This window comes from Acanthisitta chloris, unplaced genomic scaffold (assembly GCF_000695815.1).
Source record: "Acanthisitta chloris isolate BGI_N310 unplaced genomic scaffold, ASM69581v1 scaffold8727, whole genome shotgun sequence".
Taxonomy (NCBI): Eukaryota; Metazoa; Chordata; class Aves; order Passeriformes; family Acanthisittidae; genus Acanthisitta; species Acanthisitta chloris.
In genome coordinates, this window is record NW_008680947.1 from 54,552 (window position 1) to 68,178 (window position 13,627).

The 13,627-nt window shown below is 45.7% G+C and overlaps 1 protein-coding gene across 1 annotated transcript in view; it reads right to left on the reverse strand.

Moving 5' to 3' along the window:
• The window catches only part of FOXO3 (forkhead box O3), a 14,498-nt gene extending 1,280 nt beyond the window's left edge, over positions 1 to 13,218 (reverse strand). The window contains exons 1-2 of the mRNA XM_009077914.1: positions 13,078 to 13,218; positions 10,867 to 12,301 (exon numbers count right to left, since the gene is read on the reverse strand). Of these exons, the coding sequence (XP_009076162.1) occupies positions 10,901 to 12,301; positions 13,078 to 13,218 (1,542 nt within the window). The 3' untranslated portion in view covers positions 10,867 to 10,900. The remainder of the gene's footprint in view (positions 1 to 10,866; positions 12,302 to 13,077) is intronic.
• Positions 13,219 to 13,627: the final 409 nt, after the last annotated feature.

Genomic DNA, 13,627 nt, shown 5'->3' on the forward strand with positions numbered 1-13,627 from the left:
CTTAAGGATATAGGCAGGCACCAAGTAGGGTTTGGGAAAGCATATACATTTAAACATTCCCTTGAAATCCTGTCACATCTTCACAAAGCTCTCTTGGTAGACATCCATGTTGTTGGGTATGTAACTTCTGGCTCTGAAATGACTTCTGAAACCAGGGCTTAGTCCCCTCACACCACTTACTACCTGTTGAGGATTTTCCCAAAGATGAATGACTGGTGATTTTTCACACAGTGCAAGAACAAGAGGACAGTGGCTGAAACAAAAAAGCCATTGAGTTGATTACAGGAATGTCTCTCCTCTCAGAAGATCCTGCTATCAGGCACCCTCATGAAAAATGGTGGATTTAGTGGAACTGCTGGTTTAATCTGGACCAGCATCTCCTGCAAGGAGGATCACTCAAAGACTGTCTCCTTTCTAAGGTGCCAGGCACTGATCCTATGATAACATTTTATTAAAATGACCTATTCTGATAATGCTAAATGATTGATGGAAATTTAATCATTTTGTCTCATGGTTATTAGAGCAATAGCATGACAGCTGCTCCCTGCGCCATTAGGGGAGAACTTCATTCAGCACAGCTTAGGGAGCAGACAGATTGTGTGTTTCACCCAAACAAAATTTGGCTTTAGCCTTAATTACGTGGAAGGGTTTGGGGTAGACTGTTTGGTGAATAAAGGGATTTCCGACTGGATCAACATATTGATTTCTTCGTTTTCAAAGGGCAAATTAACGCTGGCTGTTCGTTAATGTGCCTGCCTGGCAACGACTCCATTTGGTAAGTGTGTCCTGATGGCCGTAACAAGGTCAGCAGAAGATACCCAGACAGGCCTGGCAGCCCCCAATAAAACCTGGACAGTGGCTCATAGGAAGCTCAGACCAGTGCATGCCCTTTTCTCTACTTCTTAAAGCCTTCGCACCAGGAGGGCTGGAAATGAGTGACTTCCCAAAGCACAGCCTCCTCCAAAGGCAAGGCTTGGGGCCCAAATACTGCAGCCCAGCAACTCAGCTCCCTCTCGTGCAGCTGCCAGTTATGCTGAGCACAGGCTTAACCTTGGCACGTGTGAGAAGTCTTGCTGACTTTGAATAAAATTATCAATTAAAAGTAAACAAGCACAGAAACTCCCGATTGCAGTATCAGAGAATTGTTGAACATTGAAATTCAAAATCCATGTGAAATACTGTACTATGAAACCAAGTGACAAGAGAAAAAAACGGAGGATGGATGAAGATGAGCATCATTTGTGGAAGTGGCACTGCCCAGTATTTTTTCCTGACAACACCTGTCCTTCAGACAGTGCCAACATTTAGGAGACAGATGCATAGCTGGGGTGAAATTTTCTCAAAGCAAAACCAAACCACATTCCACATTAACAGCTCTGTTTACATGGACTTTGCAAATGGATTAAAAATGAAAAGAAGTAGATCAAAGTCTTAACCTGCCTTCAAATTACCCCGTTAAAGTCTGCAGTAGACCCACGCACTCTTGCTTTCTGTCTCACCACAAAAAGCCTCTGTTTATCCTGAGTTAGCAGCAATTCATAGCAATGAAAACTGTATCAAGGCAGGGAAGCAAGTGCTTCAATTACATCTCCATTTATCACTGAATCATAGAACGATTTGGGCTGGGAGGGACCTTAAAGATCATCTATTCCAACCCTCCTGCAGCACACAGGGACATCTTCAACTAGATCAGATTGCTCAAAGCTCTGTCCTATCTGGCCTTGAACACATCCAGGGATGGAGCATCTACCACCTTACTGGGCAACCTGTTCCATTGTTTTATCACCCTCATTGTAAAAACCTTCATCCCTGCATCTAATCTAAATCTACTCTATTTTAGTTTAAAACCATTACCCCTTGTCCTATTGCAATAGGCCCTGCTAAAAGGTTTGCATAATTGCTTGCAAACGATCATGCAGGAGATGAGATGCTCCTCTCCTCTTCTCTGCCCTCCCATCCTCAATCATGCAGGAGATGAGATGCTCCTTCTCTCCTCTTCTCTGCCCTCCCATCCTCCACCTTACTACTGGCCAGTTACAAATGCTACTCTTGCTTTACTCGGTGGCCAAGCTGTTGCTTGTGATTTCCCTCCAGTACATTTCCTCACCTCTGTCTCACATCATTCCACCACTTAACCAGAGAGCCATCTCCCAAGCCCCATACCAGTTTGTGCACCATCAGAGCAGCTCTGAAGGATCATTTGCCACCTGTTGCTTTCTCCCTTTGATTCCCAATGGTGCCAATTACGCAGCACTGGAAATTCCTTCAGAATAGAAAGGTGATGCATCAGCGCTCCCCAGAGCAAGGCACAGATAATCTCCACCGGTTTATCAGTGACCTAACACAACAATCAGCACTTTCTGTTAAAAGTTATGTGCTGCTTTACATAATCACGGCAACTGCACTACCAACACAGAGCTCCTCTGTATGGCAGCCTACCAAGATCTCCTGATTTATCTGGAAGGCTTGTTGAGTGGATTGCATCTTGAAAAATATCACCATTTGGAGGTCTGTATAACAAGTGTTTCCCCTGGGTTCCACTTTGCAATGACCCTCCACAGACAGGAAACCCCAGCAACTACTTTTACTGTCCAGAGACTTGGGATGCAAACATTTTCAAGGAAATTTGTGTCCTTTAGTGACAGATGTGCATTCATTCTGGAGCCTCTGCCCTTCAATTCATCATTGCCTCCAGCAGTAGAGCTTCTACTTCAAAAGGGGGGTAGGCTCGAAAAGCAAGACTTGATTACGTGTGGTTACAAGTTAATTTTCTGCCTGGGGTTTCACAGCTCAAGACTGAAAAATACACAGTATTTTTTTAGAAACAAGTAAGGGAGATAACTACTGTAGCCAGTCCTTCTATAATGACAAAATTACAGCATGAGACTTTCTGTTCAAGCACAATAAAAGTAAGGAATCCTGATGCCATGCACGTATGCCACAGTGACACCGTACAGGCTTAGCACACACTGCACTCTGTGCTGACAGGTAACCCTGAGGTCAGGGCGAGAAGCCCAATGAGAAAAAAAGAGCTGGCAACTTAATGTGCTTTATTTCCTAAACTTTCAGGCGTGTTGCAACTTCACTTTTTCTATTTAAGTTCTACATGTAAAAATAGGTATTTTCCAGCGCAGACTTGGGGGCAGAGGGTGAGGGAGAAGGGTGGAAAGAAGAACACCAGCACAGAACTAGGGCTAATGGGAGCTAAAATGTTGCTGTGCTGGTAGTTGCACAGGCACATAAAGCACACAAGTGTCTCTTTTCCTTCTCTTGCTGCTCTTCCACTCCAAGACACATTGCAAACTATAGCAGACAACCAAGTATTTTGGAAGGAAATGTAACCAAACACAGCAGATCATTTTCTCATCTTGGATCAGCTCCCTGGCACAAAAGTCTTGCCCAGAACTGTAGTGAGGTGCTACAAGTATTTATAAGCACATTATTCTGATACCCCACTGGTCTACAGATTCATAGAAAATACCAGACTGGAAGGGACTCAGCATCATCTGGTCCAACCTTCTGTTGAAGGCTGGGTTATTCGGGGCTCTGTCAAGGAAGGAATATTTCCAACAATATTTCCACTGTTCCTCTAGGCAGTTCATTTTACCCTCAAAGGTGGGTAACATCCTTTCTATCCATTTTACAGTTGAATAGGAAACACCTAGAGAGAAATTGTCCATTGGTGCTCACACACTTAAGAGGAAAACTGGATTGGGGTTTTCTTAATGTAGCAGGACCTGATATTGAACTATCAAATTCACAAGAAATTCTGCCCTTGCTTGCAAAAGGAGCAAGCATGTGTCTACATATAGCTACATATGTCACTATATTGTTGCCCATACAAGGAGACCATGTCCTGACACACTTGTCTGTACACCTACAGACATGTCAGTGTGCTGTTACACCACCTTTCCAGCACAAGCATTGCTGATACCCAACTGCTGTTGAGGGCCATCATATCCGGCTGGTTCAATCCTCTGCCCTGGCCAACACAGAAGAGTCTAGATACAACAGAACTTCTCTCCATAAGGCCATCAGGCTTCTTACTTGACAACTTTCTGGTAAATTTCATCCCCTGCCTCTTGTTCAGGAGCCTGAGGAGTGGGGTGCAAATCCACCCTGTTATGGGTGACACTGCCATTGACTAAGAGACATCAGCCTGGGTGTTCAACACAGCACCTTTTAGGCAGGAAGCTGATGGACTAGAGGAAGAAGGCCAAAAATGCTTGCAAAATACTTTTTCTGTTAGGGATAAAGCCCATCAGCTGCAATAATGGTGCTCTCTTTAGGCACTCTGGAGCACTGGGGAGGAGATGTCTACTATGGAACACAAAAGGATGGGTAACTACTGCACCTGTGCAAGACCAGAGAAGGAATTTGCTTGCACTTTTGAATCTGAAGAATAAGAGTCACATTTTAGAGTAAAAGGTACCTGCATAGCTGGAAACATCCTGAATTATGAGTTGATAGTGCTATGGAAACATACTATATGTACCTGCTATTCTGAATGTCCTCACAGAGAGTTTCTTTTTCTCTGCTGGGTACCAAGCCTATTTTAAAAACATCCTCCCTGCTATGGAGTCTTCTCATTTTCCTCTGCAGTAAGTTGGAAATGACAGGCCAATAATGCTCACACAAGAGGATTTCCACCACATTGATACAAGGCAGGACATCTTCCGTCATGACTTACAAGTAGCAGAAAAGGCAGGAGGGAAGGTCTTTCCTCAAAACCAGACTTTATCTCCATTTGTATGAAATAAATTACCTAGAAAAGCCAGGAGAAGCAGGCAGTACAAGGGAAAAACAATGGGCAAGATGTTCAGCTCAGCTGTAAAAGTGCATAAATGCAATCCATTCTCCACAGCATCATCTGGAAAAAGTGGCTTTTTTCCTGGAGTAATGGCAGACAACCGTGGCTGCACAGCAGCTTCCACTAGCTGAGCTGCGTCTCGGTCCGATTACTGCTCAGCAGATGTCCACTCTGCCAGGCTCCAATAACTGCCACCCTGCACAGTAATCTGAGTGGAAAAGCTGATTAAACAGCCCCTGTAGACTGGAGCAGCGTGGAGCATTCCCACCACCCAGCCACAGGTACCTGAATTAACGGGGTCAGTGTCCCCACATACCATCAGGGACTCGATCAGGAACAGAGCATCCTGCTGGAGATTGTCCACCATCGGCACCAGGAGCCCAGGGTGGTACTGCATGAGCATCGTCCCTCCACCCTCCTCCCCCAGGCCAGGAAAGGCTGGTTATTTACATACAGTACCACTCAGATATGTGTGCTCCCACTGCCCAGGCTATACCTGTGCTTTTTGGCTGTCATCAACACAAGACTTAAACCTCTCCAGCTGTCAGTTCATCACCTTGGCTGAGTGCCGAATTGCTATGAAAAAAAAAGATCTCAACCTTTCCTCAGCTGCATGACGCTATGTTTCTAAAAAGGATCTCTTATTACGCACTTCTTCAAGAAAATATGCTTTCAGGGGGGCTATTTAAAAGTCTGGCTCACAAGAAGCAAAGAAGAAAGAAAAAACACTTGTAACCAGCCCAGCTATCAGGCAACAGCATATCTGGGGACCAACACCAATCTGCAGCTCTAAACAATCATTATGGCTCATTCACATGAGAAAGACGATTTGCAAAGACTCATCCTGTAACAAAACCTGCGCACTGCTGATCCAAGAAGGAAAGCACTGGGGAGACCAGTTGATGCGGGCTGTTCTAAAAATATCAGTTTGTGCTGTCATCTGGTGAGAGTATGTCATCCTGTAATCTTGGCATCTGCAGGGACAGCAAGTTTCTGCCTAATTATTGCTGCTGAAATCACATGACAAAGCATGAGGTACTAAAAAATCTATCTATATAAAACACCAATAGAAGAACACCCAAACCACAGGATCAGACCACTGTCCTGGCTTCAGCTGCTGTACACTCATAACACAAGCCTGTGGAGGCAATCCTGGCTTTTACAGATCTTTTCTCTGGGTTAATAAAACCCCAAAACATAACCCCAGATTAAGAAAAAACACCAAACCCAAAAAGCCCTACTCCCAGGAGCGAGTAATTCATTGTCTTTGTGTGTCAGCTCCTGCTGTCTTCACACAGCAAAAGCCACAGCACCCCTGCAAGCACAGGACTGGCCCCTGTGTGCATGGGGCTTAATGGGTTTAGTGGGACTGCACGGGGTACAGCCCCAGCAGGGTTTGCCCAGCTCTCCCCTCCCGTGGAGCCACGAGTGTGGAGTTTGTTCCTGTGTCACTGATGTGTACCAGAGGACCGAGGAGCCTGCTCAGGGTGGGCCCTCCTCGAAGTTAAAGGGATCTCTGTTCCCCACAAAATACATTTTCTACATCGGTATTTTTGTTCAAAGACTAAATTTGGCATGTGTGATGCTCAGCTAGTCACAAAACCACTTTTCAAAACTTGGGCTGGCTGAAACAACACTTCAATGTTACAAGCGTCACCACCTTAACCACTAACCTGTTAGAAATGGAGCAGAAGAATTTGCTGCTCTTGAATTTCCTTTAGATTTTTTTAAAGCAGCCAGCCCCACCTTGACTCTGCATGAGAAACCTGCCAGCCCTACCCCTAAGGCCTCAGTTTTAAAAATACAGAGAGGATGAAGTGCAGCAGTGGTCCTGAGGCAGTCAATGTCCACAGGCAAGAGGTCCACCAATTCTGGTTTCCACATTACAGCTTTCATGGGCAGAAGATTTCCGGCAAAAAATAAAAATCATCTTCTTTGTTGCATATTGTACAGAACTCTCTGATTCAAAACTCCATCCAAGTGGAGACCTTTTGAATACAAACCTTCATTTTTAAGACGGTGTTGTAAAGAGTAGGTCATCCTCAGACCTATTTGTCTTTGGTATGAATTGTACCTAGAAGCAGGTTGAACACCATGTAATAAATTTGCAAATAGTCCAAGCTGATATGGACTAACAAAATACCAACAGACATTTTCTGAGTTTACTAAGATATTTTTTTAAAATCAGAGATGTTAATCATCAAATTGTGTGAACATTACGTGATGTTGCTATTTGCAGCTTGTGCACTCTACTGCTGCAGTAAGATCATGTGGGACCTACATGATACAAGGGCAAAATGAGTGACTTTTAACTGATCTGTCAAGTATTTTACATGTAATTTTCAAACGAGTCAACGTGACTCCAGCACAGCTCTGTTACAGACCCCAGAGGCATCCCACTAAATGGCACATTGAAGTCTCTGTCAGAAGATGCAGCTCAGATGAGTTTTCTAGATGGTGACACCAGCTCAAGAAGTTCCTGCCCTGCTTATGTTGAGCCATTCTCCAGCCCCTGCCCAACTGTGCCATTGGAAGCTGGATCACCAAAACAATCCAGGTAAGAACAACTTCTTGGATGGGTTTTGATGCTGGAGAAAACATTTGCCCAAGCAGTAACTGTTCGCCAGCCCCTGATCTTCCACACAGCAGCAAATGTCCTGAATAGTTTCCCCTGATACTCTGTTTAGGACTACTCTTTGGCAAAAGCCAAGTCCCTTTGGACTCGCCAGCTGATAAGGACCTCAGAGCAAAGTGCAGAGTTGTGGGAATCCCAGACTAAGAGAGGATCCATTAATTTCAAAATAAAAGGTATTCTAGAGACAAGTGAGGGAAGACATGTCTTTATTTATTGATAAACAAGCTGAAATACCAAGGTGATGATTATCTGAGTGGGCAGAGGGCATTATCCAGTGCTCTTGGGAAGCAGGTAGAGATAGGGGAACACATGCCCCAGGCAGCATAAGAGAAGAAAATTATGGCTGAGTGAATAAAGCAAGAAAAAACCCATACTGATTTTCTCCTTTCCTTCCTGTAAGACAAAAACCCCAAAACAACCCCAAATTCAGTTATATGCCTCAATGAGGGCCCTTCTGGGCATGGCCAGGCTTACGGGCACAGAGCTAGTGTGGTGGGAATGGGCAGGGCTCTCTCCAGGGACCATGAACAGGCTTCTGTGCAGAAAACATGCACAGCCACTAAACCCCCAACAGTGGCACCTCCTGCAGGGGTTTTTTATTCCCCTATGAAGAAACTGTAGTTGATTTTCTTTCAAAGTAAACCTCCCTCTCTACCTACAGTATGTATAAACTGAATACCTACGTATTTGCCTTCTTTCTTTGCTTCCTGAAAAGTGACTCCAACGTTTCTCTTATTTTTCATAGAAAACACAGCACTCACTATTCCCAGGTATGCCAATAATCCATTGTAACTGCCTCTGCCTGCCTGCAAAACACACCTGGCCATCCCTGTGAAACGGATTTAGCTTGAACAAGTGCCAGGCTGTTCTGCTGAAAGTGCTCCCCAGTCCTTGAGCCTGTAAAGATTCATTACTGGCGTCACAAACATCGCTGAGAGATTTGAATTTGGGGGTCCCTATTGCTACAGTGGAGAAGCAACCAAGAAAATCAATTCAGAATGACTGCATCTGATGTCATGGGAGGAGCCACTATCAAAATATGAGATGCTCATAGGGAGGCAAACTCTCAAACAGAGCTGCTTAACAGACGAGGAAGGGTGCACGATGAACCAGCTCAGCAGAAATCATCTGTGCTTGCACCTGATACCGGAGGCACCTCACAGCAGCCGGTCCACTTGTCAGAGAGAGGGAGAGAGGCTTCCACAGATGACTGGACAGTAATCCGCCGAGGAGAGCTGTCTCGTTAATAAATCTGTCCCCTGCAATGAGACTCCACTCACACAGATGTGTCAGCTCCTTTATTCGGAGGGAGCAGCCTGAAAAGGATCACGGCAGCTGTGCTTCCCGTGGCTGCCAGCGGCTGGGGTGAAGAGGCAGCAGCAGCAGCATCGGGGAGGAGGTTGGGTGGTTGTCTCCTCCACACTGCCTAGGCAAGTCCCCCACGGCAGCTTCTACCTACACACAGCAAATGAAGCGGTGGAAGCAGGAGACTGCCCTATTTGCCTGTGTCAAGCAAAACTGTCAATAACATCTATTTTTCAGGCCCCATTTGGCAGATTGTACTGCTGGATGTTTCACAGCAATAAAGTTCCTACAGCCGTTTTTTTTTTCACACCACGCAGAAAAGATTTTTACATCCAAGCAGCTCATGCACCTGGAGGAAGAGAGAATTTGCCAGCAAGTGTGACCTTCTGCGAAGTTTTGCTTCCTGGTTCATGATTCAATTCTCTTTTTCCCTCCAGCGCTGGAACTGAAGAAAACCCACAATTCAGTTGTGGCTCTGGCCTTGCCAAGGTGCTGTCTCGTGCAGGGTCAGCAGGACATGGTGTCCTCTACAGCCCATCTGCTCAGCCCATCTCCTGGCCATGCACTGCAATGGTCTTTGAATGAGATGATGTGCAACAGTGAGAGGAAATCCTTCCACTGACAGAGAAAGGACTGTGCAAACCAACCGCTCCATCGGAGCACAGAAGCTTTGCAGATCAGCTGAAAGGAGGATGCCTGGGCAGTCTTGCTCTCCCTCACAGAGAGCAGATCACAGCACATGTCTCCTGAGGTACTCTGTACACACAGGAAACATTCAGGAGGTTCACCACTGCTGCTCACCTACCACAAAGCTTCCCCTTGAACATTTAACTGTGAAACAGTGAATGAAAACGCAATTAAAGATGAAAGGGACAAATTATGCACTGTGAAGTCAAACAACACTGACTCCTTCTTTCCATCCCTCATCTGGAAAATAAGGAAGCTGGAAGTAAGCTGCAAACTGAATGAATGCCTCGTATAAACTCACCACCAAGATACTCTGCATACTACTCTGAAGTTAATAGAACACTTTCAATAATTTATAGCTAACTTTTTATCCTACTGTATTTTGAAATCTACACCCTTATACTAATAAATAAACAAAGGAGAAAAGGCACTTTGTGTGGCACCTGCCCTATGAGTCAGGGAACATGTATGTGTGAGCAGGCAGAGGTATGGGCAGGACACTGCAGAATCACAAAAGGATGACAGAAACAAAATGTTTACAAGTTCAAGTGCCCCCACCTGTGGAAAAGAAGCAATGGAAAAAAACCCAGTTAACCTGGAAAAAAATTAATCTGAAGAGCCTAACACCTAAAAAGCACCTATGTCAGAACCCAGACCTACAGATACACTCTTGATGGAGTCCAAAAGAAAATTTTATCTACCCCAGCTGGGGCGGGAGGAGAGGCAACAATTTCTGCATACTTAAAACATTAAACCCAGGACATTCCTGAGACCAGGATCCCATCTTTGCAATTCCAATACATAATTCCTCCATTTGCTATATATATATTTTTTTTGGCCAAGAAATACAATTTTAAAAAAAAACCCAAACAACTTTGCTAGAGTTGCTGTACCACAGCAGCAACAACCTCTGATGCTGTCCAGATCTGTCCCACACCCCTGATCCCCAGTACATGCACTGATGTTGCAGAGACTGTTCCTCTCCCCTGCAGCAACACTGCTTCACTGACTGCAGAGCCCCCTGCCCTGTCCCTGCGTAACACAGCTTGGCTACATGTGGCCTGGGCTGCAGGAAAAAATCCATCTGTTGCGACTTCAAAGAAGATGAGTTAGAGCACTGTGATTCCTAAAACCCACAAATATTCCACCTTGGTTTGCCCGATTTGTCATTAACATTTCTCATGCCTAAATTAAGGAGGACGCTAAGCATCAGATGCTGACAGTGTTGCAGTAGAACAGCTTTTATAGCTTAGCCTCATTTCCCTCCCCACCTCCACGTTTCTTGGTTGGGCCTGTTGCATACCAACACATAGCAAAGCCATCACGAGCCAAATTAATATCATTAGTGTGCACTAACTATTAAGGCTTTGGTGCAAACTCCAATAAAACTAAGGAACCAATTATTTTACCACATCTATGGGGCACTGACCTGTTTGCCCATTTTCCCTGTTCTCAAAGATCCTTCAGCCTGGTACCCAACTCTGTGATGAAGCCTGTTTAGCACCAGTGAAGTTCCCCACATTCAGACTGACAACGTTCTGAGCTGAGATGAGGGAATCAAAGTTAAAATCCAGCCCATCGGCATCCATGAGTTCACTGCGGATAATGGACTCCATGTCACACTCCAGACTCCCATTGAAAATATCCAGGTCCAAGTCACTTGGAAATTTCTCGTGTCCCATGACCGGGAGGTTCACGCTAGAGGAGTACAAAGAGGAGCCTGACAGTGGGTCAGAAAGTGTTTGCATAGACTGACTGACAGGTGACTGCTGATGTTTGGTGGATCCCAAGCTGTTGGAGTCACTCAAGCCTATGTTACTGATAGAGTTGGACAAGGCACGGCTGCCACTGAGAGAGGAGTTGTGGGACTGGTGCTGGTGATGGGACAGGTTCTGATTGACCAGACCACCCTGGCTGGACTGTGCGGCAAATGACATCATGGGGTCGTTGCGGAGCATTATATTCCTGCGGGAATTCTGGGCGGACACAGCTGTGCTAGCCTGTGACATGAGTGGGTCAGACTGCGTCATCATGACGTCGCTGTGACTGAGTGCATCAGAGGCGAGGAGATCCTGCAGCGTCTGGTTGTTGTAATGAGAAATGGAAGAGAAGGTGGCCTGCTTGTTCTCCTGAATTGTCTGCATGGGCGACTGGCGGAGGGAATTCAGGGACGACGGCCCGAACACAGCGTTGTTGAAACTACTTGACGGAGAACCGAGCCCTGAACCTTTGGAACCATAAGGAAAACTGGAGCTTCTCTGCATTATCCCTCCTGTGGGCGACTGCTGGGACGGAGGGAGTGTTATATTGTCCAAGAGATCATCCATGAGGTTATCTGTCAGTCCATCATTCAAGTTCATTGTCCCAGCCATATCAGTCAACCTAGGCAACTCCACAGTACACGGTTTGTTTACTGATGGGGACAAGCTCGATGGACTACTGTAGAGCATGGGAGAAAGTGGAGCATCGTCGTCTTGAACATCATCTAGTTCGGTGCTTGCCAGAATCGGTGACAAGCGGCCGCTGATTGTACTGGCATTTGAATTCGTACGGGAGCGGAAATCTGTCCACGCATCCAGCTCGTCGCTGCTGCGGGAGGTGGGGCTCCCTGGCCACTTGGAGAGCTGAGTTGGGCTGTCCTCGCTGGTCTCCTGGGCGGTCTGCAGGGCTGCCTTCTTCTTAGCCGCCCGCCCTCTGCTCTTCGTGTACTTGTTGCTGTTGTCCATTGACACGGCGCGTCTCCGCGGCGCCTTGCCGCCTTTTCCGCCATCTGGGTTGATCATCCACCAAGAGCTTTTCCCGGTGCCTTCGTTCTGCACCCTGACGAATCGGCTGTGGAGTGACAAGTTGTGCCGGATGGAATTCTGCGGGAAAGGAACAAAACAAAACGTCAAGACTGGCACCTGACTTCTTTTACAACCCAAATCACATGAAAACAGCAACATGAATAAAAGCATTGAGCCCTCCTGGACATCTCCATGGATTTCTCAGGTGCTGGATATGGGAGGGTTGCACTGTGACTGTGCCGTGGCAGCATGCTGCTGTAAAGTGAACCCCAAGCTTGCACTAGCTGTGCAGTCACGGTGTCCATCTCTACACTCCCAAAAGCTGCATCCTAAGGGAAGGAGTGTGACACAGCTCCATTTCTGCTAGCAAGGAGCTAGGCACTTCTCCCTCACTTTTTGCTCAGGACAAACCTCTATACTTGTATAGAGTAATCTTGCCAACAGTTCCTTGAAATAAAAACTGCAAAGGCACAGCAAAAATCTGGCTGGAAGGGCAGTCGCACTCATTGCAGCCTCTGCAAATGTCTTTTTAATTCTTCATGGGCATGTGTGCTGTATATTTGTTATAATAATTCTTGAGAAAACTGCGAGTGCTGTTGCTCCTCTCCCACGGGCACTCTGTGCATGACTAAGCTGTACTTTCTCTCTTGATTAGAGGCACCAGAATTACGCCCGTACTGCAGTAGTTGGCCAGCTGTCCCCTCACTATAGTATCCTCATAATCTTCAAAACATGATGTGACACAGTATGCAACGATATCCCTGTCCCTGTAAGCTGCTGGGTACAGAGTTGTATAAAGCTGCTGTACACAGTTGCACACTCTGTGCTCTACAGGATGCTATGAAATACTGTACTTTCAGGGGGGACTGCACACAGTCTGCTCTGCATTCTACCCACTTGTACCAGGCAGCAACATCTACCATCCAAAAACCATGCTGGCTCACACCAGTGACATCCACCACAGAACGAGAAAGAGGCTGAGAAAACCAGTCCATGCTACACCAAGTGAAATGGCACCAGATTTAAATCAAAATAACTGAGATGAAAATCCCAGTTCATTCATCCTGCTGATCTTGTGCTTTAAATACGGATCAAAGAAAGGAAAAGCAAATAGTATTTGCCAGTGTGAATGTTTCCAGGTTTGGGAAACAAATGGGTTTTTTCTTCCATGTGGAAGTCAAAAGATTTTTGGAGCTATCCCATATTACTTTGCAAAACCCCTCGTGCTATTCCTCCAAGTTTAAAAGTTTAAAGATTTGCATGAGTTCTTTTTTCTTAAATCTTGGCAATTACCAGGTATACCTATGAAGAGAATAAAATCACATTTGTTCTATCAACATCCTTTGAAAACACAAAGCCAACAGGACCATAGAATAATCAAACCATCCAGGACAAGTGTCCTGC